This window comes from Antechinus flavipes, chromosome 1 (genome assembly GCF_016432865.1).
Source record: "Antechinus flavipes isolate AdamAnt ecotype Samford, QLD, Australia chromosome 1, AdamAnt_v2, whole genome shotgun sequence".
Lineage (NCBI taxonomy): Eukaryota > Metazoa > Chordata > Mammalia > Dasyuromorphia > Dasyuridae > Antechinus > Antechinus flavipes.
In genome coordinates, this window is record NC_067398.1 from 192,486,646 (window position 1) to 192,512,993 (window position 26,348).

General features: G+C 31.3%; 1 protein-coding gene across 1 annotated transcript in view; it reads right to left on the bottom strand.

Annotated features, from left to right (window-relative positions):
- Positions 1 to 232: 232 nt before the first annotated feature.
- Positions 233 to 26,348, bottom strand: part of ISOC1 (isochorismatase domain containing 1) — a 51,343-nt gene continuing 25,227 nt past the window's right edge. Inside the window, exons 2-5 of the mRNA XM_051994405.1 lie at positions 24,489 to 24,608; positions 24,170 to 24,373; positions 23,843 to 23,959; positions 233 to 828 (exon numbers count right to left, since the gene is read on the bottom strand). Of these exons, the coding sequence (XP_051850365.1) occupies positions 682 to 828; positions 23,843 to 23,959; positions 24,170 to 24,373; positions 24,489 to 24,608 (588 nt within the window). The 3' untranslated portion in view covers positions 233 to 681. The remainder of the gene's footprint in view (positions 829 to 23,842; positions 23,960 to 24,169; positions 24,374 to 24,488; positions 24,609 to 26,348) is intronic.

Genomic DNA, 26,348 nt, shown 5'->3' on the forward strand with positions numbered 1-26,348 from the left:
AGTTGCTTATCCTCTAGGAGAAGATAATGTAGAGTCACAGAAGTTACCCAGTGAGAGAAAAAACAATAAAGATCACAGAGAGAAAAGTAATGATGTTTGATAATTCTCTGCTCAAAGATAGTAAGGCAGTGATGAATATAATAAAGAAGAGCCAGCTTCTGCTGCCCAAAGTAATATATCATGACTTGAGAATAAATAAAATATTCTTTTAATTGAAAAAAAATTCAGAATGTTTTTGAAATTCTTTTAAAATAACTTTCATTTAATCAGTTTACATTATGAGAAAGCATGGAATCCATATGACATTTATTTATAAATTTTATGTTAATGCCAAAAGTGAAACCACTCACAAGTACTTTTATTATTAACAAAGTGCCTAATTGAGAAATTTTACAGAAGTATGAATTTTTAAGAGCTGTTACAACAAACAGGTTCAAATGTAATGTTTCAAAAATGAAAGAATAATGATGAAATGTAGAAAATAAATAACAAACACTGAAAAGCTTTGATTTTGTGACCAAATTTGGTCCCCAAATAGACTAATCAAATCAGTTTTGTGAAGGTAAGCAAAAAAGTAGTCAATTTTTAACATTTCAATTGTATACATGTAAGAAGACAGCACATCTATGTTTATGATTTTGTTCTTATATAGGGTGGATTAACAACCAATCCTTTAAAATCCTACACTTTGGAAAGTAGACCAGATTCTGGTGCACTTGCTTTAATTAGGTTCTGTATTTCCTTGAATTTTGGATGGTCTTTGTCAGCTACCAACTGTAACAGCACCGCCTCACTTGTAGTAACTATTATTCCAGTACGAGCAAGACGCTAAAAAAGAAAACAAATAAATAAAATCAGTACAAGAAATAAAATTGTTTTCAAATAGCAAAGACATATCAGGTTATAATAATTTAGTACATTTTATATTGAAGCCAAAGCTTCTAAATACTATACTTAAAATCAATGATGAGAACTGACCTCATCTTTGCTTTAATCTTAAAACAGACCTTAAGTTTAGTAACAGATGCTTTGTATCAGACTTGAGGTAGACATTGGGAAGAGAGTTAGATAGTATGAAATACAGTATAAAAGTGAGACACGAGTTAAATCTCTACCGCAACATAATAAACCAAAATTAAAGAGCATGAAATAGAGAACACCCTCTTTAGACCTTGGAGCAGGTTAGGATCAGGCCTATACACATTAAAAAGGATTCTTTAAGAAGCAGGCTGGAGGAAGAAGTCAGGACTTTAAATGGGAAGTTTCCCAGCTATGGTATAGATTTAATTTTCTTTCTTTCTTTTTTAAAAATTATTATAGCTTTTTATTTACAAGTTATATGCATGGGTAATTTTACAGAATTGACAATTGCCAAACTTTTTGTTCCAATTTTTCCCCTCCTTCTTCCCATCCCCTCTCTGGATGGCAGGTTGACCAATACATGGTAAGTATGTTAAAGTATAAATTAAATATAAGCATACATGTCCTAACAGTTATTTTGCTATACAAAAAGATAGATTTAATTTTCTAGAGGACCCTAGCATATAGAACAGATAGGATTGTCAATAACTAGATGGTAGACAGTAATCGTCTTTCTCTACATAGGAAGATAAAACATAAATATTTGTTTTATATTTAACTTAAGGCTTTCCCTTGAATATCTGATGCCTACTGGTGGTGATGGGGGGTTTAGTAGCTTTAGTCATGCCTGTGTTTTGGGGAACTCCTATGGGGTTTTCATGGAAAATATATTGGAGGGGTTTGCAATTTCCTCCTCCAACTCACTTTGGAGATGGGGAAAATGAATCTAATAAAGTTATCCAGGGTCACACAGCTAAGAAGTAGCCGAGGCCAGATTTGGACTCAGACAGATGAGGCAGGCCTGGCTCTCTATAACTGAGGCAACAGTCATAGCCATTATTTCCATGGAGGAAAAGAAGATAGGGAAAGGTTTTGCTAATAAATTCAAAAGAACCAAAACTAACAAGAAATGTCTTTCCTCTCTCTTCAGTACTTTTATCTTTATAAACTAGATAAAACAATTCTTTTATGTTCACTTACTTGTACTAGGCCCCTCATTTATGCCATGTGGTTATCTAAATTTAGGACAGTTTTTTGAGCTGTCTTGCAAATTAGGAAGCCAAAATGGCAGATATTTCTCATTTCAAGGACAAAGCAGAGTTTCAACATCCTGCATGATACTGGCCCATAACAGCTGGTAGCAAAGAGCTATGGGATGATGTTGAAAAAATGACAATACTGGGATGGGATAAGCCTAGATATGCTTCTTAATCTGAGAAAGTATTACATGAAAGAAAAAAAAATAGAGGTGGAAGAGAGGAAGCTATAGTAATGGGAAAACTACCTAATCTTCTAAAACTTGAGATCAATGCCTTCAGCCTTAGGAGAAACTCAAGCTACTGTTCTGAGTCTTTAAGAAAAGTTTTTTCTATTCCAATTTTTCTTTCTTTATTAAAAATAATTTTTATTAATCTACTTTTTAAAAACATCACTCCTTTTTTCCTCTTCCCACTCTAATAAAAGTTATATATATATATATATATATATATATATATATATATTTGTTTTTTTTAAAGCATCACTTTGGAAGACAATGAAATAAGAAAATAGATTTTCCAACTCTACTAAGTGGGAACATCTGCTCATAAAACTCTTCTTTCAAGTCATCCTTGTTCTTTACATTTTGATTTTTTGTGTGTTTTCTTTCTATTTATAGATTTGAAGTCAGCGAGTACACTATTTTCTTGTATCTGATGAACTATGTTTGTTTTCTATTTTTCTATATCATGTTATCTATGATGTATATCGCATGCATCATTTCCTAAATAATATTCTATTACAATCATATATCTCAATTTGTTCAGTCATTCCCCAACTGACAATCCCTTAATTCCTAATTCTTTGCCACCACACACACATAAAAAAAAAAACAAAACCCAAAACACAACTACTATTATAATATTTTTGTATATCTGGCCCTTTTCCCTTTTCTTTGATCTAAGATATAGATCTAGTAATGGTATTCTTAGTTCAAAGAATAGATACATTTTTAGTGGTGAATTTTATTATATAAAAATGCTATTGATTTTTGAGGGCTTATTTTATAGTCTATAACTTTACTAAAGATATTATCTTCATTAGTATCTTTGCTGATTTTCCAAGATTTTCTAAGTAAACCATCATATTACCAGCGAATAAAGTTTATCTTTTCTTTACCTATCTTTATTTAATTTTGAGCCTCTTCTATTATTATTACTGATAGAACTCTATCAAATAAAAGTAGGGAGAGTAGGCATCTTTGCTTTATGCCTGTTTTTATTAGGAAGGGTTCTAGTTTATACCCCCTTGAAAATAAGTCATTTGCTTTTATTTAAATATTTTCCTTGATATTAAAAACTTTTTCTCAGTTCCTATATAGGCATATCTCGTTTCATTACACTTCACTTTATTAAGTGGATATTGTGGATTTTTTTTTCTTCATAAATTTAAGGTTTGTGGAAACCCTGCATCAAACAAGTCTGTTGGAGTCATTTTTCCAACAACATGTACTCAAATCATGTCTCTTAGATCACATTTTAGTAATTCTTGTAATATCTCAAACTTATTCATTGTTGTTACAGAGATCTTTTATGTTACTACTGCCATTGTTTTAGGGCACCACAAGCCATGCACATATATGATAGAAAACTTAAATCAATAAGTGATGTATATGTTCTGACTCTCTGAAGTTTGATACCAAAGTTAAGTTTTTCCACAATGACTATCAATTAAACAAGAATTCTGTTCTCAATACATCCATACAAAATTATCATCACTTCTCGAAAGGTTTGTAGGGTTGTCTTGAGAAGCTAGGACTATCTGACTTTCTCCCATCATTAACTATTAAAGTAATCTTTAAATAATTCCCTAGTTACCAGTAAGTTTTCCTTTATCAGTAACCTCAAGATTTAGCCAGGACCCATAAAATTCACAAAAGCATTTCTTAGACGTAGAGGAATGGTTGTCATCCCCACTGGAGGAATGCCCCCTTTCTTTGATGTAACTAATTATAACCTCTCACCTATGTAATGCTGGACCAATTATATATTGTTCTTTTTATGTTGTTGTTGTTCTATGCTTATAAAAATGTATTATACTCTCAATTCAAGTCTTTTGGCCAGAGGCAGGGCCATTTAATCAGCTTTTATTATTAGATGGCACCTCTCTTAACAGATGGTATCTTGCCTGGAGAAATGACTCAGTGTATCCGATTAAATTTCATTCACGAAAGATAAACTCATCTGGAATTCCATTGTTAAGTCTCTATTTGAGTCTATGTCCTTTGTTTTTTGTTTTGAATTTATTTAGTATTTTGTTTTCCCCCAGTTACATGTACAATGAATTTTAACATTCATTTTGAAAACTTTTGAGTGTCAAATTCTCTACCTTCTTCTCTTTCTACTTCCCCAATGAGAAGGCAGACAATTTGATATAGGTTATACATGTGTACTCATGAAAAACATTTCTCTACTAGTTATGTTGTGAAAGAAAACATAGATCCAAAAAAACCCCAAACCCTCAATAAAAATAAAATTTTAAAAAAGTATGCTTCAGTCTGTATTCAAATACCATCAGTTCTTTCTCTGGGGATGGGTAGCATTTCTCATCATAATTCCTCCAGCGCTGTCTTGGGTCATTGTACTGCTAAGAATATCTAAGTCATTCACAGCTGATCATCTTACAACATTGTTACTTTATACATGGTACATTTCACTTTGAATCAGCTCATGTAAGTCTTTACAGGTTTATCTTAAAGCATCCTACTCATCATTTCTTATATGACAAGAGTATTCTATCATAATTACATATCACAATATATTCAGTCATTCCCCAATTGATGAGCATCCCCTCAATTTCCAATTCTTTGCCACCAGAAAAGACCCACCATAAATATTTTTGAACAAATAGGTTTGATGTTTTTTCTTTTTTTATTTTATTTCATAATAACTTTTTATTGACAGAACTCATGCCAGGGTAATTTTTTTACAACATTATCCCTTGTACTCACTTCTGTTCCGATTTTTCCCCTCCCTTCCTCCATCCCCTCCCCTAGATGGCAAGCAGTCCTATATATATTAAATATGTTGCAGTATATCCTAGATAGAATATATGTTTACAGAACCGAATAGTTCTCTTGTTGCACAGGGCGAATTGGATTCAGACCACTCATATGAAAGAGTGTTCCAAATCACCAATGATCAGAGCAATGCAAATTAAGACAACTCTGAGATACTACTACACACCTGTCAGATTGGCTAAGATGCCAGGAAAAAATAATGATGAATGTTGGAGGGGATGTGGGAAAACTGGGACACTGATGCATTGTTGGTGGAGTTGTGAACGAATCCAACCATTCTGGAGAGCAATCTGGAATTATGCCCAAAAAGTTATCAAACTGTGCATACCCTTTGATCTAGCAGTATTACTTCTGGGCTTATATCCCAAAAAAATACTAAAGAAGGGAAAGGGACCTGTATGTGCCAAAATGTTTGTAGCAGCCCTGTTTGTAGTGGCTAGAAACTGGAAATTGAATGGATGCCCATCAATTGGAGAATGGCTGGGTAAATTGTGGTATATGAATGTTATGGAATATTATTTTCTGTAAGAAATGACCAGCAGGATGAATACAGAGAGACTTGGAGAGACTTACATGAACTTATGTTAAGTGAAATGAAGCAGAACCAGGAGATCATTATACACTTCAACAACGATACTGTATGAGGATGTATTCTGATGGAAGTGGATTTCTTTGACAAAGAGACCTAACTCAGTTTCAATTGATAAATGATGGACAGAAGCAGCTACACCCAAAGAAAGAATACTGAGAAATGAATGTGAACTATTTGCATTTTTGTTTTTCTTTATCTCTTTTGGTAATATTTCTAGTGGTAATATTTCTAGGTCAAAGGATATATACTCTATTGAATAGTTGAATTAGTCCACAACTACACCAACAATGCATTAATATCTCTTTTTCTCACATATCCTTCAACATTTGTCATTTTTTTCTGTCCTATTAGCCAATGTAATAGGTATGACATAGTACCTCAGAATTGTTTTAATATGTATTTCTCCAATCAATATAATTAGAGCATTTAAAAAAATATGCTCTAATATTTTAGAGCATAAAATATTATATATAATATGTATATATAATATATAATCAAAGTTACAAATAAATAACTTTGATCACATCATCAGAAAACTGTTCAAATCTTTTGATCATTTGTCAATTAGGGAATGACTCTTATTTTTATCAATTTGACTCAATTCTCTATGTTTGAGAAACGAGGACTTTATCAGAGAAACTTGCTTCATTTTTTTTTCACAATTCTTGCTAACTGTATCTCTCCACTATTTATTCTATTCTTTCTCCTTTTACCTTGTCCCTCCTTGAAAGTGTTTTGCTTCTAACTATACCCTTCCCCAATTTGCCCTCCCTTCCATCTCCTTCTCCTTCTACTATCCTATAGATGCAGGGGTCCTCAAACTTTTAAAATAGGGGGCCAGTTCACTGTCCCTCAGACTGCTGGAGGGCTGGACTATAGTAAAAACAAAAACTTTGTTTTGTGGGCCTTCAAATAAAGAAACTTCATAGCCCTGGGTAAGGGGGATAAACGTCCTCAGCTGCTGCATCTGGGCCACGGGCCATAGTTTGAGGACCCCTGCATAGTATAGAGTAAGACAGATTTCTATACCCAAATGAGTATGTATGTCATGTCCTCTCTGAGCCAATTCCTATGACAGTAAGATTCACTCCCTCTTATCTTCCACTCTTTCTCACTGCTGTAAAAAATTTTACTGCCTTTTATGTGAGATAATTATTTCATTCTACATCTCCCTTTCCCTTTCTCTCAGTCTATTACTTTCTCAGATAAACACTCCTTCTCCCTACCCTAATAAAGAGAAAGTTCATATGAGTTACCAGTATCATCTTTCCATATAGGAATGCAAACAGTTCATTTTCCCTTTCCTCATTATTTTGTGATGCTCTTAAGTTTTATATTTGAAAGCAAATTATTTATTTAGCTCTGTTCTTTTCATCAAAAATGCTTAAATGTTCTCTGTTTCACTAAATGTTCTTTCTCCTTATCCCCTTTCTGAAGGATTATACTCAGTTTTGCTGGGTAGGTGATTTGGGGTTGCAATTTTAGTTCCTTTGCCTTCTTGAATATCATATCATAAACCCTTTGATCATTTAATATAGAAGCTGCTAAATCTTGTGTTATCCTGACTATGACTGCATAACACTTGAATTGTTTCTTTCTGGCCATTTGCAGTATTTTCTACTTGAAATGGGAGCTTTGGAATTTGGCTATATTTGGAAGTTTTTATTTTGGGATCTCTTTTGAGTGATAATTGGTGGATTCTTTCTATTTTACCTGCTGTTTTTCAAATATCTGGATGATTTTCCTTAATAATTTTTTGAAAGGTGATGTCTAGGCTCTTTTTTTTTTAAATCACTGCTTTCAAGTAGTCAACAAATTTTAAATCATCTCTCCTAGATCTATTTTCCAGATCAGTTTTTTTAAACTGAGATATTTCATATTGTCTTTTATTTCTTCATTCCTCTGGTTTTGTTTTATTGTTTCTTGATTTCTCATAAAGTCATTAGAGCTTTCTGTTGTTCAATTCTAATTTTTAAGGAATTATTTTCTTGAGTGAGCTTTTGTACCTCCTTTTTCCATTTGGCCAATTATACTTTTTAAGGAATTTTTTTCTTCAGTAAATGTTTGTGGATCTTTTCTTCCTTGATAAATTCTGCTTTTTAAGGCATTCTTTTCCTTATTGGCTTTTTGTACCTCTTTTTATCATTTGGCCTATTCTGCTTTTTAGAGAGTTATTTTCTTAAGTAATTTTTTTGGTTCCTTCTTCACCAAGCTGTTAATTCATTTTTCATGATTTTCGTGTATCACTCTCATTTCTCTTCTCATTTTTTCCTCTATTTCTCTTAGTTGATTTTCAAAACCTTTTTTGAGCTTTTCCATGGCCTGAGACCAATTTTCTTAGAAGCCTTGGATGTTGGATTTTTGATTTTACTATTTTCTTCTCAGTGTGTATTTTGATCTTCCTTGTCACCTTACTCTTTAGGAACAGAGTTTTTTCTTATTGCACATTTTCCCAGTCTATTTCTTGACTTTTAATTCTTTCTTAAAGTAGGACTGTTTCCACAGTGGAGGGCACATTATTCTATGCCTCAAAGGTTTTCTGCAGCTATCTTCAGAGATATTTTTAAGGACCTATAAATTTAAATACTGTGTATGTCTTTTAAAATGCGTTCCCTATAAGCAACTGATTATGAGGTTTTGTTTTCTTAACCTGTCACTTTTTTGCTTTTATTAGATTACTTAATCTATTCATATTTAAAATTTTAAGAATTAGATTTATATTTTTCTCAAGTTCTAATATTCTTTTTTGTTCCAAATTAAGATTTTTCCTATTCCCCTATAAATATGATATTATGTCTCTTCAATTATTTTAGTTTCATGGCACAGTGAATAGAACACTGGGCCTAAAGTTGAAAAAACCTAAGTACAAATCTAGTTTCTAACATAAAATATAAGACCCTGGGCAAGTCATTTAACCTCTGCCTCAGTTTTCTCAACTGTACAATTGGGATACAGCAACTACTTCATAGGATTGTTGAGGATCAAATGAGATATGTATAAAGCTCTTAGCTAAGAGCTATATATAACTATCGCTTTTGTCAATTCTAGATTTTAGTCATTTGATTAATTCTTTAGTTTCCCTTTCTTTCCCCCTCTTTTAAATTCTCCTCTTGTGCCACTACCTTTTCTCCTGTACTCTTATCTTTTTCCAGAGACTCTACAAGATTTTCCTTCCCTTTATTTTTAGCCTTCAATGTGATTAAGGAACATCACATATTCCCCTCAATCTTCTTCCTCTACTTCCCTTCTGCAATCTCTTTTTCCATATTTTAGTCTACAAAAATTCCTTGATTTAATTATAGGCAGAGTATTGTAACAATTTAACACTTGATGTTCAGCCTTGTTTTTCCACCTGACTTCTGTTTTCTAACATTGTCTCCACAGTCTTATTCAGAAAGAAATCTCTTTGTGTTATCTCTCTTGTTATTTTCTTATTGTTGTATGGGGCTGATGTATTTGTTTACTCTTATACTTCAATTCCTAGGTATTTGAAAAGGAACTAATATCTTCAGAACTAGTTTTCTTTCTAGGAATGTTTTAAATATATCTTTTGTTGAACAGCCACCTTTTTTTCAATCTTAGATCCAGATGATTATTGTATAATATGACTGTATTATGAACAATATCGCCTGGTTTCTATTCACTGTATTCTGTATCAATTCATCTAAGTCTTTCCAGATATTCCTGAAATCATCCCTTTTCTCATTTGTTTTAACATAATAGTACTCTATCAAAATCATAAGCCACAACTTGAAAAAAGTATGCTTTGACCTATATTCAGACTCCATCAGTTCTTTAACTGGATGTGGATAGCATTTTCCTTACTGAATCCTTTACATTTGTCTTGGATCACTGTGTTGCTGAGAAGACCTAGGTCATTCATAGCTGATCATCACTCACTGTTGCTAATACTGTGTACAATATTTTCCTGTTTCTGTTCATTTCGCTTTATTTTATTTTGGACAACTCTTTTCAGATTTTTCTGAGTTTATTTATCATTTCTTATTGAGCAATCGTATTCCATTACCTTCATATACCACGGGTTGTTCAACCATTCCCAAATTGATGTATATTCCCTCAATTTTCAATATTTTGCCATCATCAAAAGAGCTGCTGTAAATATTTTTGTACACATAGGTTCTTTTCCTCTTTTGATCTCTTTGGGATATAGTCCGAAGAGTGTTATTGCTGCATCAAAGAGTATGCATAGTTTTATAGCCCTTTGGACATAGTTCCATAGTGTTCTCCAGAAGGGTTGGTTTAGTCTACAACTACAATAATGCAATACTATCCAAATTTATCTACAATCCCTCCAACACTTGTCATTTTCCTTCTTTTTAGAGTTCTTGAACATGATTTTCTGAAAGGCAAAGGAATTAAGACTACAACTAAGAACAATCTATGTAGCAAAATTGAGTATAAGTTTTTAGTGGGGAGATAATGGACATTTAATGAAACAGAGGGCTTCCAAGCTTTTCTGATGAAAAGACCAGAACTGAATAGAAAATGTGATATTCAAACACAAGACTCAAGAGAAGAATAATAAAATAAACAGGGAAGAGAAATCATAAGGGTTTCAGTAAGGCAATATGGGAAGATCATAGCTGTTAATTTTAATATTCTAAGAATTTAAGAATTTTATCATTATTAGGGCAGTGAGAAGAAGAATATATACAGGACATGAGTGTAAACTGAGTTATGATAGGGTGATTTCAAAAATATAAAATTAAAAGATGAGAAAGAGGAATGTACTGGGAGAGGGGAGAATTAGAAAGGGGAAATTATCTCTCATAAAAGAAGCATGAAACAGAGCAAAATAGAAGTAAAAGAGAAAATAAGGGGTGGTGGTGATAGGCAATGCTTGAATCTTACTCCCATCAGATTTGTCTTAAAGGGGATATATTATACACACTCAACTGGATAAAGAAAATTATCTTATCCTATAGGGAAGGAGGAAGAGAGAGGGTTAAGAAAAGAGGTAGGAGGTTTGATAGAAGGAGGCAATGATCAGAAGCAAAACAGATTCTTGAGGAGGGACAGGGAAAAAAAAGAGGGGAAAAGTCAGAGAGACAGAAAGACAGAGACAGAGAGAAAGAGATGGGCAAATGGGAAAAATAAGATGGATGGAAATACATAATTAGTATTCATAACTGTGAATATGATGACTCACCTATAAAATAGAAGTGGATAGCAGAATGGATTGAAAACCAGAATCCAACAATAAGTTGCTTATAAGAAGCACACTTGAAACAGCGAGACACACTAAGTAAAAATGAAGGATTGGAAAAAAATTTATTATGCTTCAGCCAAGGTTAAAAAAAAAAAAAAGCAAGAGTAGCAATCATGATCTCTGATAAAGCAAAAATAAAAATATTTCTACTTAAAAGAGATAATCAGGGAAAATAAATTTTGCTAAAAGGTACTACAGGTGATGGTATAACGTCAATATTAAACATATATCTACCAAGCAGCATAGCATCCAAAATCTTAAAGGAAAAGGAATGAGGCTGTTAAATTATGCAATTGAGGAAATATAACTTTCTCCTCTCAGAACTAAAAACAATTTAACAATAATATAAGGAGAAAGAAGTTGAGATGAATAGAATTTTATAAAAGTTAGTTACAATAACTAAAAACATAAAAAGCAGATAAGTGAATTGGGCATGCAATTAAAAAAAAAACTAATAAAATAGATAAATCACTGCTTAATTTGACTTCTAAAAAAACCAAAGAATAGCAAATTACAGTATCAAAGATGAAAAAAGGTAAATTCACCACCAATGAAGAGGAAATTAAAGCAATTGTTAGGAGCTATTTTGTCCAATTATATGCCAATATATCTAACATTCTTAGTGAAATGGATGAATATTTACCAAGATACATATTATCCATGTTAATAGAAGAAGAAATCGAATACTTTAAAAACTCTATCTTAGGAAAAGAAATTGAGTAAAAAACATCAATAAACTTAAGAAAAAATTCTTAGGATCAGATGAATTCACAAGTGAATTCTATCAAACATTTAAAGAACAATTAATTCCATGTTATACAAACTCTTGGGGAAAATAGGCAAAGAAATAATCCTACCAAATTCCTTTCATAATACAAATATTATGCTGATACCTAAATTAGGAAGAGCAAAAACAGAGAAAGAAAACTGTAGACCTTAGTGAATTCTTTAGGGAATACTGATGAAAAAATTTTAAATAAAAATATTAGCAATGAGATTACAGAAATAAATCACAAAAATTATATCTATGAGAAGATGGGATTTATACCAGAAAAGCAGAGTTGATTTAACATTAGGGAAAATGTCATCATAATTGATCATATCAATAATAAAAACGGCAAAAAATCATATGATAATCTCAATAGATGCTTTTTACAAACCACGATACTCATTTCTGTTAAACAAAACAAAAACTAGAAAGCACAGCAATAAATGGAACTTTCCTTAAAATAAGTAATATCTATCTAAAACCAATAGCAAGTATTGTCTGTAACTGAGGGTAAGTTAGAAGTCTTCCCAGTGAGATCAGGAGTGAAACAAGGATGACCATTATCTTTATTATTTTATATTGCACTAGAAATGCTAGCAATGTCAATAAGAGGAGGGGAAAAAAAGAAATTTAAGGAATTAGAATATAATTGAAGAAGCTAAACTATCATTCTTTGCAGATGATATGATTGTATACTTAAGAGAATTACAGAAAAAACTAGTTGAAATAATTAGCAACTTTAGCAAAGTTGGCAGGATATAAAATAAATCCACATAAATTATCATCATTTCTACATATTACTAAAAAGTTCAGCAACAAAAAATATAAAGAGAAATTCCTTTTAAAATATGTGCAGATAATATAAAATACTTGAAATCCTACCTGCCAAGGGAAATCTAGGAACTATATGAACACAATTACAAAACACTCTTACCACAAAATCAGATTTAAACAAGTGGAAAAATATTAACTGCTCAAAGAGAAGCAATATTAAAAAAAGAAAATTCTATCTAATTTAACACCCTGAATTAAGTGCCACCAATCAAAGCACCAAAAAATCATTTTGTAGAGCTATAACAAATAATAATATAAAATTCATCTGGGAAAAAGAAAAAATCAAGAATATTTCTAAAATGTGAGGAAAGGTGGCTTAGTCATATCAGATCTCAAAGTGTATTACAAAGCAGTAACCACCAAAACAATCTAGGATTAGCAGAGTGGTGGACTGGTAAAATAGATTAGGTCTGATAAACTCCAAGATCCAAGCCTTTGGGATAAGAACACAGTATTTGACAAAAACTAGTGGGAAAATTGGATATCAATTTGGCAGAAACTTGGTATTTAAACCAATTTCTCACACCCTATACCAAGAGAAGATCAAAATGAGTATGTGATTTAGACATAAATAAGCAAATTAGGGGAACATGTAAACTTTGTGACCAAAGAAAAGACTGAGAATTACAGGATATAAAATGGATAATTTTGATTACATTAAACTAAAAAACATTTATACAAACAAAAGCAATGTAACCAAGATTAGAAGGAAAGCAGAAAACTGGTGGGAGGGTGGGGGTGGAAGGAGGAATTTAAATCAAGTTTTTCTAATAAAGGTTTCACTACTCAGATAGAGAACTGAGTCAAGTTTATAAGAACACTAATCATTCACTAATTGATAAATGATGAAAGAATATACCAGGCAGTTTTCAGAAACAGAAATTAAAGTAATCTCTAGTTATATTAAAAAATGTCCTAAATCACTACTGATTAGAGAAATGCAAGTTAAAACAATTCTGTGGTACCACTTCATATCTATTAGATTGGTCAATAGACAGAAAAGGAAAATAATAAATATTGGAATGGATATGGGAATATTGGGATACTAATGCATTGTCTGCAGAGTTCACTATTATTGAACTGATGCAACTACTCTGGAAAGCAATTTGGAACTATGCCCAAAGGGAAATCATATTATGCATACCCTTTGATCCAGTAACAGCAGAACTAGTTCTGTAACCCAAAGAGATTTTAGAAGGAAGGGGAGGGAAGAACTAACTTATACAAAAATATTTATAGTAGCTGTTTTTATGGTGGTAAAGATCTGGAAATTGAGGGGTGCCTATCGATTGGGAAATGGCTGACAAGTTAACATATACGAATTTAATAAAATACTATTGTGCAACAAGAAATGATGAGTTAGAAAAGTTCAGAAAATCCTTAAAAGACAAGACAAAAAAAAAAATTAAGAATTAAATTGATTTCCGATGAACATTTAAGGACTGATGGGCCTGGGGAGTATGAACTAGTTATCATATTAGGTGACATCTAGTGACCAAACCGAAAATAGTGACATTCTTAGATGATAGAGGTATATAGAGATATATGAGAGAGAGAATAAAGGAAGGGAAAATCTAAACCATTATCTCCACCCACTTCCCAGGGGTAATATCCTTCTGAAATCCTCCTACCTATGCACTTATTCTCTGTATCAACTATACCTCTACAAATCCTAACTACAATCCAACTTCCCCCAGTTACTCTCCAATAGAGATTTTTAAACTTTTCCTCTAGCAATTTCTTTTTACCCAAGAAATTTTTACATGACCCCTGATATGGTAGTAAGTATTCAAATCAAACATTTACTGAAAATAAATCATAATTTTGCAACCCCCACATTTAGTTATAGGACCCCATATGGAGTTGCAAACTACAGTTTAAGAAGCTTTGTTTTACATAATCACAGGTTAAAAGAAGGTTTTTATTATCACAAGAAGGGACACAAAGCTTGAGACTATACAATTTAAAATAAAATATTAAAAGTACCTACTTTGCAAGGTTTTGTGAGAATCAAAAACATGACAACATCAATTATGAAGTGTTCAACAAAAGATCTGGCATATAGTAAACACTATATGCTTATTATTTCTTTGACTGAATGTAATTATTACATAATAGATGATTTTATAGTGGGTTTTAAATGTGATTGGTGCAAAATGCTAAAAGTAATAAAGTATATGATTTTCTATATAAGATGACTTAGAAATGTAAATGAATTGATGTCGCAGTAAGTCGTGTTTCATGCTTCCCATTCATTCAACTATAAATGTTATAATATAACTATTTCTAAATTTTCTATTTTTTTCTTATTTTGTTTTCAGTTCAATAAAAAAAAATAACAAGTTCTACAACTGGTTTCAAGATTTTTTTTTAATATATTAAATAGTATTGTTCACTCTCTACATAAATCAGACACTTTCTGGTCTCTTTTAACACTTAATTGAAGAGGATTTTAAATTGTTTAGTTCTTTTTTAAAATTTAATTTAAAAATTTTCTAAATAGATCAACATCACAATTCCTCTGTCAAAGGAAGTTGAATGATAATACTTACATGTCAACTTTGGCAAATATTAAATCTTTAACCAGAAGGGCTCATTTTACAAATTAGACCCTCATTTGTCTGTAAAAATTCTTCCTTCAGCCTGTTATTAGTAATATCTATATTGGGTATAGGATTTATACAGAAACAGAAACAGCAAGAGATATGTAAAACTTAAATTTTCTTATGTTTCAAGTGAATTATGGACTCCTAATTTGATGTTCTTTTTATAACTACTATTAATAAGACTTGAACTGGTTTTCATCACATAAACTAATTAGTGGAGAAGTAAAATTTAAAAGACCACACTCAGCTGTAGTAAGATCCTGCAAAAGATTTTATAAAGAACAAAACATTCTCAAAGATTCTCTGCAAGTGATATGCAAGTGAAGAGAAATCTCTTCAGAAACACCCAGAGAATGAGATCTATTCCAGAATGTCTTAGAGAAGATGTTTCCAGACTCCAGACAAATTACAAGGGTTATCTGGGATCCAAGATGAAATGTGTTGGTTAAATGGACATTGGGAGTGAGTTACTGGGATACTAAGAGACTTGATGTTAAATTAAGTTTACGCTTAAATTAATAAAGTTTAAGCTTTAGAGTATGACTAAAATGATGAGAGGGGAAAAGTCTGGAGTAGCTCAATGGACCAAGAAAGGTCTTTTACAACCACTTTAATAGTCTAATCCTACACTAAGACTTTTGGATCACCCTGTAATATATTTTATTGATCTATTTAAATGTTGTAAATTTGGATTGTAAACCTCTCATTGGAATGTAAACCTCTCGCCCCTTATAAAAAAGGAACTGTATTTTTACTGTTCTTTGCATACCCACAACTTAGCACCTAATGTTTGTTGATTTGGCTTTGAACTAGATTTTATCTTTTTAGCTATTTCAGGAGAAATAAGCCTTGCAAAGACAGAAGATTTTTAAAAATGAAATTCAGAAGACACAAAGTATAATAATTTGAAAGAGAAAAATTGAGATTGTCTGAAAAGACTAATATGGGTATATTTCATCAACCAACAAAGATTTTTAAAGGAAAAAATAGAAAATGGAAGCAAGTTGAGGTAACAGGATGAATATGAGAGTATGGCACTGACCTATAAAAGAAATGCTAAAATTTGGATTAAGCTAATGCTGGTGCTAGAAGCTAAGAACAAAGGATGTGTGTGTGTGTGTGTGTGTGTGTGTGTGTGTGTGTGTGTGTGTGACAGAGAGAGAATATCTCTTCTTAGACTAGGAAGGATTATGATAACTGACAAAAGAGAAAAATCAGAAATATTTAATTACTTTGTTCCTCTCTTCATACTTCCAAGGGGAATGATCTTTACATTGAAAGTAAATTAAAATGATTTTTGACAAGTTACCCATCAGTATATCTTGAATTTCAAGATAAACAGAAAGTAGACCAAACTTTTGCCTTAAATAAATTCGAGTTCCCTTAGCCTAGATGAATGACTTCCATAGATACTGACAGATGTGACTGTTGAGAACTATCAGAAACACAGAACTAGACAATACCTAGGGAAATTCTAGTAGAGATAAGTAAGGGATATTAGCAAACATCTAGGAAGAGAAGGAGTAATTTAAAAGAAACAGGAAGGCTTCATCAAGAAAAGGTCATGCAGGAAAGAAATATTTATATGCTGGAGAGAAACTATAAATTGAACCAATTAAACTAGAAAGCAATCTAGAACTATATCCCAAAAAAGTCACCAAACAGTATATATCCTTACAGTCAGAAATATCACTACAAAGTACACACACACACACACACACACACACACACACACACACACATACACACACACACACACATACACACACACACACACACACCAAAAAGATCAAAGAGAAAAGGGCCCATAAATATGAAAATATTTAATGCAATAGTTTTACTGTAGAAAAGAAGTAAAAACAAAGTAGATATGCTCCAATTGGGGAATGGATGAACATATAACAGGATATAAATAAAATAAAGTTTTACTATGACCATGAATTGAACTCATTCATAAAAAGAAAGAGAATTGTAGAATGGATTAGAAAGCAGAATCCAACAACATGCTGTTTACAAGAATTTCATTATAAACACAAAGATGTACAAAAGGTTAAAAAGTGGAACTGGGACAAAGCCTATTATGCTACAACTGAACTCAAAAAGGCATGATCTACAACAAAGAAACAGCAAAAATTTATACGATTAAAAAAGATAAAAAGGGAAACTACATTGTGCTGAAAAGTATGTGAAATAATAACAATACCAAACATACACTAAATAACAAAGAATACAAATACATAATGGAAAACTTAAATGAAAGGTCAAATTAAATAATTATGGGGGATCTCAATGTATCCCTTTCAGAAGTAGACAAATCCTAACCAAAATAAATGAGAAAGAAGGCTTTCTAGTAATTACTAGATGGGCATTAAAAAGGAGCATATGTAATTTTAAGCTAGTAATTTTAAGCTATGCATGGCACTTTTACAAAAACTGACCATGGAACAAGGGCCTTAAAACCTCAAAAATACAAATAGGAATATTAAAAATCTATTAGTAATTACAATGCAATAAAAATTCTACTCAAATAACTTTTCTGAGGCAATTTAATCTTAACTGGTAGGTAAAAGAATAATTTGTAGAAACAATACACAATTTCATTAAAGGTAATGCCATTAAGATAATATATCAAAATGTTTGAGATATAATCAAATTAGATACTTAGAGAAATTTTATATTTCTAAATATTTTCAGTAACAAATAAAGCAAACAACTAAACACATACACACACTCAAAATATAAATTCTGAAAAGTCAAAGAAGACAGATATTAAAAAAATGAAAGTTAAAATCAGACAAACATAAAAGAATTAATAAGTAAAAGTGAGAATTTTTTTAAACCAACAAAATAAAACATTAGTTGATTTGATGTAAAAAAAAAAAAAGAGGAAAACTAAATTACCAGTATCAAATTTTTTTTTAATTGTAACAAATGAATAAAGGAAGCTAGTGAAATTTAACTGAATGAAATACATGAATATTTAGAAAAATATAAACTCCCAGATTAATAGAACAAGAGATAATGACCTAATTTCAGAAAAAAAACAAATTGAGCATGACATGAATGAACACCCAAAAGGTTTGAAAAAAACCCTAGAATAAAATTATTTTTATGACTCAGATACATAAAGAAATAATACAAATAAAAGAGAGAAAAAAGGATAGGGAAAATCAGGAAGGGAAAGAGATCACAATAAAATAATGAATAGAAAGGAGCAAAGATGATTAAATGGAAAATTCTGATTACAGAAAATTAAGAAAAAAATTTCTTAAGTAAAAGAATAGAAGGAAAACAGGTAATTTGAGAAAAAACACTTAAAGCAAATTTTTCTGATAAAAGATTTTTGAGTTATATAAGGACATAACTTAAATGTATAAGGACCAAGAGCAATATCCCAATAAATAAATGATCAAATGTTATTGACAGGCAGTTTTCAAGAGAAAAAAAGCAAGCTATTAATAGTAATAACCATATTTCAAATCATTAATAATAAGCAAAGTGCATATTAAATCAAGCCTGAGTTCCTATTTCATATCTATTAAATTAGTAATGCTGATTAAAAAAAGAAAATGCAAATGTTAAGAGATGATTCAATTGGTGATGAAACAATGAAACATTTTCTAACTATGCCTCAAAATTCACTAAAAAGTGTATAATCTTTGACCAGTAATACTACTACTAGATCTATATTAAAAGGGATTAAAAGAAAACAAAAAGACTCTTATATACAAAAATATTTATATTAGCTCTCTTTGTAATACCAAAGAATGGAAACCAAGGGAACAGCTAAACAAAAGGTAGCATGAAAATACAATGGGCTAACATTATGCTAAGAAATGACAAAAGGAATATCTTCAAAGGAATTTATAAAGAATTGTATGAACTCAGTAAAATATGCAGAACTACAAGAATACTATAATAAAACAAAAATATTTTTAAAAATGAACAATTATAAAGACTGTAAAATTATGAACAAAGTGATTCACAGGAATGATTCCAGATGCTAGAATTAAAGTCTGGTCCAGAGCATCCTGGGAATCTCTGAAATCCTTTCAGAGTCTACAAATTCATAATTAGTTTTTATTTTTAATATGATCAATATCTATAACTATAAACCACATAAACAAAAACTCTTTGGACAGATCGTCAATCATATTTAATAGGATAAAAATATTGAGAAAAAAAGTTTGAAGACCACTGTTCTAGAGGATCAGTGATGAAACATGCTACTCAGCAAATGGATGGATTCAACATGCAAAATGATATATATATATATATATAGACATGGTCAGTAGGATAATATTTTGTTGGATTATGAATATTTGTTACAGAAGTTTTGGTTCTCTCTGTTTTTCTTTTCCCAACTGGGGTATGGCAGATGAAAAGGAGAGGAAATAATTGCCTATTAGCTGAAAAAAAAATAATTAAAATGGAATACTATTGTTTGATAATAAATTACAAAAAAGACAGATTCAAAGACATTTTTGGAAGTTTTCTGTGAACTGATACTGGGTCAAACTAGTAAGGCTAAAAAACCTATTATGTAATATATCACATTACATATTACAATGTACAGGAAAATAACATTGAAAGGACAAAAAACTATAAGCAATACAAAGACAAAATAGGATTCTAAAAGACTACAATTATATATATATTCAAGGAGGAGTACCTCAGAGGGACTGTATGTCATATGTCATGTTGTAATGGCCGGGAAAGGAGGTGGAGTGACAAACAGAAAAAGGGCTGTTGGATTTTGGCAGTGAAGCTACTGTTATATGAAGGAATACTAATGGATACATCAATTCTCTGATCCAAAAGAAATTTCCCTGGGCAAGCTATGAGGAAAGAAGCATTCTTGTTCAGACAGAAATTTTGGGGGATCGTAGTTGTGGCAGCTAATCAGAGGAAATTATGTATGTCCACCCTATAGGTGAAGAAAATTAAATGATCGTTTCATTTCTAAAGACAAAAGTCTTCCTGAAGCTGTCACTTACTGTATCACTTAAAACAAGCAGGTATTGTTATTCAGTCTTTTCAGTCATGTCCAACTCTTCATGACCTCATTTGGGTTTTTTTTGGGGAAAAGATACTAGAATTTCCACTTCCATCTCCAGCTCATTTTAGAAATGAGGAGACAAAGGCAAAAAGGGTTAATTGACTTGCCCAGGGTCACACAGCTAATGCCTAAGGCCAGATTTAAATTCAGGTCTTCCTGACTCTAAACTCAACACTTTTTTCACTATCATTTAGTTTCACCAAAAATGTAGTTACTTTCCCACTATTGGATGCTAGTTGTTACTAAGCAGATAAAGCTTATTGTCATTACAGAGTGACCTACTGTGGGTTTAATGATCAAAGGGGATCCCTCTTTTAGAGGTCAATAGAGCAGAAAAAGCCTACTATTGATAAATGGAAAGTGGAAAATGGAAAATTTACATTTAAGATTGAGCCTCGCCTTCTAATTTTATTTATAACAAGACTATTAAGATTGATATGATTTTTAAATATACAAAAAAAAAGATTGATATGATTCAGTTCTTCTAATACTATGTCAACTCATCAATCTTTGGATAAACTCACATTTAGAGTATGAATAGTAAAATTAAAGTTTGTTGATGGGTTAAAAACTGATTTTGAGCACCACTTTTCGCACTACTCTGCCACTGTCACAGGAAAAGGTGAAAGCCAGATAGATAAAAAGGCCATTTAAATTTTTTTCTTTGTTTTACTGGCTGCCATGGTAAAAAAAAAAAAAAAAAAGAAATATTAATTACCACCCTACTTGTGATATATTTTTCTATGATTAGTTAAGTTAATCATCAGAAAATAGAGCTGTATTGTTTCTGAGGTCAAATATGAAGTTTTTTAAGCATGTAGAATCTCTCAGAGCTTATATTTAATTATCTTAGCCTTCAAAAACCCAGACTTACTCCTCACCTGACAATGAACATCCTAACTCTGTCTTAAAGATAAAGAGTAAGAAAATCTAAAGTTTCTGTGAGAGGAGCTACTGAAATTGATATTATATTAGCAATAAGTAAAATGCAGAAAATAGCCAAGGGGTTCAGCAGGCAAATAGGTTTTATTCTATTTTAATAGCTTAGGTATTAAAGTTATTATTTTAGGCAAAAACTAAAATTTCCTCTACCAATTAGATGACTAACAGGGAAAGAAAGGAAGTGAGGTATGAAATCGAGCAGATAATATAAAGGAACATTCAGTTTCTTCATGTTCAGAGGGAGAGGAAATGTATGTCTCTTTTGCTCTTCCCCAGCTTAATCATCCATGGAGATAATGCTCACTTTATAGTCAAATCCATTACTTCATTAACACTGATAAGATCCTTCCAGCTATTCCTAATGTTCCTTTCTGGTGTCTGACCTATTTGTGATGACTGGCATTCTCTTCACATAACTCCTCTTGATTCCAAAGCCAAGATCAAAGGGAAATCTAGCAGTCAAGGTGACCTTCTGTAATCCAGGGAGGAGAGGCTTGTGTTTAGATCATAGGATCACCAAGAGAATGAGAACCATTGTATTAGCCAAAAAAAAAAAAAAAAAAAAAAAAAAAAAAAAAAAAGCACTTTTATTGAATAAGGATAAGCTTACATTTCCAGCAGCACAGACACAGTATGGACCCTGCAAGCAGTATAGACAGCTTGTAAGGGAAAGTCCTTTTATAGAGACCAGCAACATGAAAAGTCACATTTTGTCCAAAAAAGCTTTTTTTTTTAAATCAAAGAATGGAAATCTGCAGATATCCTTTCAGTGATAAGAGTAACTGCCAAATGTGCTCCTTCCCTAAATTTTCCTCTCTCTCTATTGATGAGACCACCAGTTACAAAACTTGAATCCTCAGAATTGTCAATAGAACACTGAGAGGGATTAGCAATGAATAAATATAAGATAAGAAAGTGAAGGAACATTGCAAGAGAGAATATTGGCAAATCTTTCAAATTGTCAAAGAAAATTATGTTCCTTTGCAAATTAATTTTCAGTCTTCTTTTTAAAAGTAACTAGCTAGTGGACTTACATGAACTGAGACAAAGTGAAGTGAGCATAACCAGAACATTGTAGATAGTTACAGCAATACATAGGAAGATCAACTGTGAGTGATTTAGCTACTCTCAGCAATATAAAGACCCCAGACAATTCTGAAGGACTTAAGATAAAAAAATGTCATCCATTTCTAGAGAGAAAGAATTGATGAGAGTCTGCAAATCAAAGCATACTATTTTTTCCTTTTTTTTTTTTTTTGGTGTTTTTCTTTTTAGTCTATGTTTTCTTCCATAATATGACTAATATGGAAATATGTTTTGCATGACTGCACATGCATAGCCTATATAAAATTGTTTGTCTTCTGAAGAGAGAGAATCTGGAACTCAAAATTTTTTGAATAATTGTTAAAAATTGTTTTTACATGTAATTGGAAAAAATAAAATATATGTATTTTAAGTTACTTAAGTGTCTCACCTACTGAATCTCATTTGTATTCAAATCATTTCCAATAAGATATGTGTGTAAAAAATGTTCACTCTTTTGGATTACTACATTACTAGTTAATAGTTTTAATAGCAACTTTAAATACGAATGGGATAGGAACTTTATTTCATAAATAGGCATTCTATTCTCTTTCTCTTAATAGTAGTCTAGAGTTCAAGGCGAGAAAAAGACCATGCTATTTATTTTTATTTTGGTCCATCAATAATTGTTTCTTTCTATAGTGACATAGCTTAAACCTCATAATTCTTCTCTACTCCTTCAGTATTTCCTATTCTATATTATCATGGTTTAATAAAACATTAAATAAATAATCCTATTGCCTCTACTTTTTAAAAAACTTATTTTATAATTTCTCAAAGACCAAAGATTATACCAGTGTTTATTTTTGTTATGTGCAGCCCTGCATTAAAACTGAAATTATTTATCTTTGAAGCCTTCAATCCCAGCATATCATATGAAGGTCAGTTATATGTTATATATTATACATTATGTATTATTTTGGAGAACGACAAGGAGTACAGTGAATATCTCTACCCTGCAGTTTTCCATCACTGACCTATATAATCTCTACTTTTCCCGTTAGTCCCTTTGCCTCTAATCTTCTTCCCTTAAAATGAAATGAAAATACAATGAAAAGAATCAACTTCTTTAAAAGTTATTTTATCATAATTCTCCCCTTTATTTATTCATTTATTTTTAATTTTATGGTCACATTTAGACTGGCCAAAATTTGAAGAACTATATTTAATTTCCAGATATCAAAAAGTAGAGTCTTTGTTTAGAGGTGAAGGTTCTTTTTTATATTCTTAATGCCCTCTAAAAAGAATACATACTTGCATGAAATTATCTCAGCTTCTGGTTTCAGACTTGGAGAATATGGCACAGAATATTCAAGTTAGGACTATAGTAGTAAAATCATAAGGTCAGCCAATTCTTTCAGATATCAGCAAACAGTTATTTAATATGATTACATTGTGAATAGTGATGAAGTCCTAAATGAATTCATATGAATTTTAGTTTCTCCATAATTCTGAATTCAAATACAATAACATAGAGTTGTTATTAGGTTATTAAACATTGTTTTAAAAGCAGAATTATGTGAAAAATTTGATAGGATCTACTACAAGAGATTTATCAATTAAATACAGATATTAAAGAGGTCATGTTACCTCAAGAGCAAACATCCTGTCCATCATGCTTCTTGATGATGTAGCATCAGCTACAATGTGAACTTCAACACCTCGGCCAACCAATTCCAGAGCTGTTTGCTGAATGCAGACATGAGTCTAATAGAAAAGTGTTGAGATGATTACAGAACAATAAAACATATATTAAATTCAGAAAATTGTTTTGATTCCCCTCTATTCTCAAAAATTATGAAAAACTGAATATAAATAGGCTTAAAAACACAAACTAAAATTTCTGTTTGTCAAGATGACATTTTAAAGGGATAAATACAAATCAATACAATAACATTTAATATGAAAAATACCTACTTCTACTCCAAACAAGACAACACTACGGACTCCAGGAATTTCTGCTAATGCTGCTTCTACTTCAGGTATTACCATTGAAAATTTAGTCTTCGGAAGTACAAGTTTAACACCTGTTAAATCAAGTTCTTGTACAGTACTACCAAGACCTTTAGGGTATTGTTCTGTTACAATAACTGGAATTCCTAAAATCCGTGCTCCTTGCAACTGAAAAAAAAAAAAAAGAACAATTGTTTTTTCCCAAGAAAAGTATACAAAAACAACAAAAAAAAAATAACAACAAGAGAATAGAAATTTAATTTAAAAATTTTTTTTGACCTACCAATCTTTGTCCTACACTAATGATATCACCAAAATACTTGATAGCTGGTCTGAATCTTTCTTGCATATCACAGCAAAAAAATACAGTGCTTGAAGGTGTAAGATTTCCCAGTGTGGTGAGCTGAAAAAAGAGAAACAAGTTTAGCAACTGATTTTAGAATTCTAATTCTTGAATATATTCATTAACAAATTTTTAATGTTTAAGACTTAAAGCAGGTAATAAGGTACCTTAAAAATGGAAGACAAAAACAGAAAATTGGCAATTTGAAATGAAATGTGACAGATCAAGAAGCGCTTAGAAAAGTAAGGGAAAAAAGCAGAAAAAGGTTGCTTTGTCAACGAACACAAGTAGAATTATAAAAAGCAGAAACTTTTTAATATTGGAATTTGTGGCCTAAGTGACTCCATTGTTTTCAGTCTGGCTTGTCTTCAGGTACTAACTTGCTACTCAATATCTAATGTTAATCAATCTGTTTGGATAGGCTAGACTGCAGACATGAACTTTGATCCAATTGCTTACCAAAGAATCAGCATATAGCAACATGAGCTTCCATCCCAACCCCCTTGTCTCTAGTCTCATTTCCCAAGATGTAGCAATGCAGGAGGTCATTTAATAGTGATTAAATGTTTCTTTCAAAAGTGAAGGTCATTGATTAAAAACCTCCTTTTCTCCCATTTTTGCAGTGTTCCTAAAAGTTGCATTTTTTTAATGTTAAAGAAAATCTTTGTTCACCCTGATTATAGAAGCAAAACTCACCTAGTAAAAAATTAAGAGGAGTTTATCTAAAAACAAAGCCAAACATCTTGGTGGGATGGCCACAAGGGCCAGCATAGACCTCAATCTGTCATCTGCTTTTTAAAAATAACTTTTAAGTTATTTAAAAATAACTTTTCTAATACCGGCAAGACAAATCCTACTAGATACAAGTTTTTAAATGGGGGATGGGTTAGTTAGGGTTCTCTCACAGACAAATATACTATTCAGGAAGATGCATGTTCTAAAGGTTCATGAGTTAAAGAGTATTTAAAAACATGGAGGAAAGTGTGGGAGGTCTAGGCATTCCATGATGAACCTCGTTTCCATCTGAAGCAGAAAAAGGAAGGCTGAAACAGTGAACTGTCCTAAGCAAAACAAACTCATGGCATATACCTGTGAAAGGAGGGTACAAAGGAAATAAACAGTGAAAACCTGAGAGGGGATGGCAAAGGGAAAAGAAAAGAGACAGTAAGGAAAAACAAGTTGCTTTAATTAGAAATCACTAATTGGGAACAGGAGTCAAGGTAGAAGCAAAGAAGAAAAAGTAGAAGATAACTAGATGGAGAGAAATACTCAATTAACTATAATTACTGTGAATATGAATGGGAAGAATTTATTATAAAATGGAAAAGGAAATGAAATGGATTAAAACAGAATCGAAAAAAATGTTACACACAGGAAACACACAGATTCATGTAGAATTTGAAAAGGAACTAGAGTAAAATGTAATATGCTTAAAATTAACTTAAAAAAACAGAGACAGAAATCAAGACTTCAGATAATACAAAGCAAAAAAAGAATAGATAAATAAGCAATAAATATATTATTAGCACAATAAAAAAATATCAATACTTAATAAATATCCACACCTAATCTTTTAACATCCAAATACTTAAAGGAAAAATTAATCAAAAGCTAATCAAATTGCAGGGAGAAACAGCAAACTATGATAGTAGGGAAACTTTAAAAGCTAACAAAAAGATAAAAAAGAAAAAAGTTAAGAACCCAAATAGATTAAGTTAGATGTTAGATCTCTTATTATTACTAAGTGATATTAGAATTTAAGCTCTGGACTACAAGTATTATTTCATTCTTTATACTCCA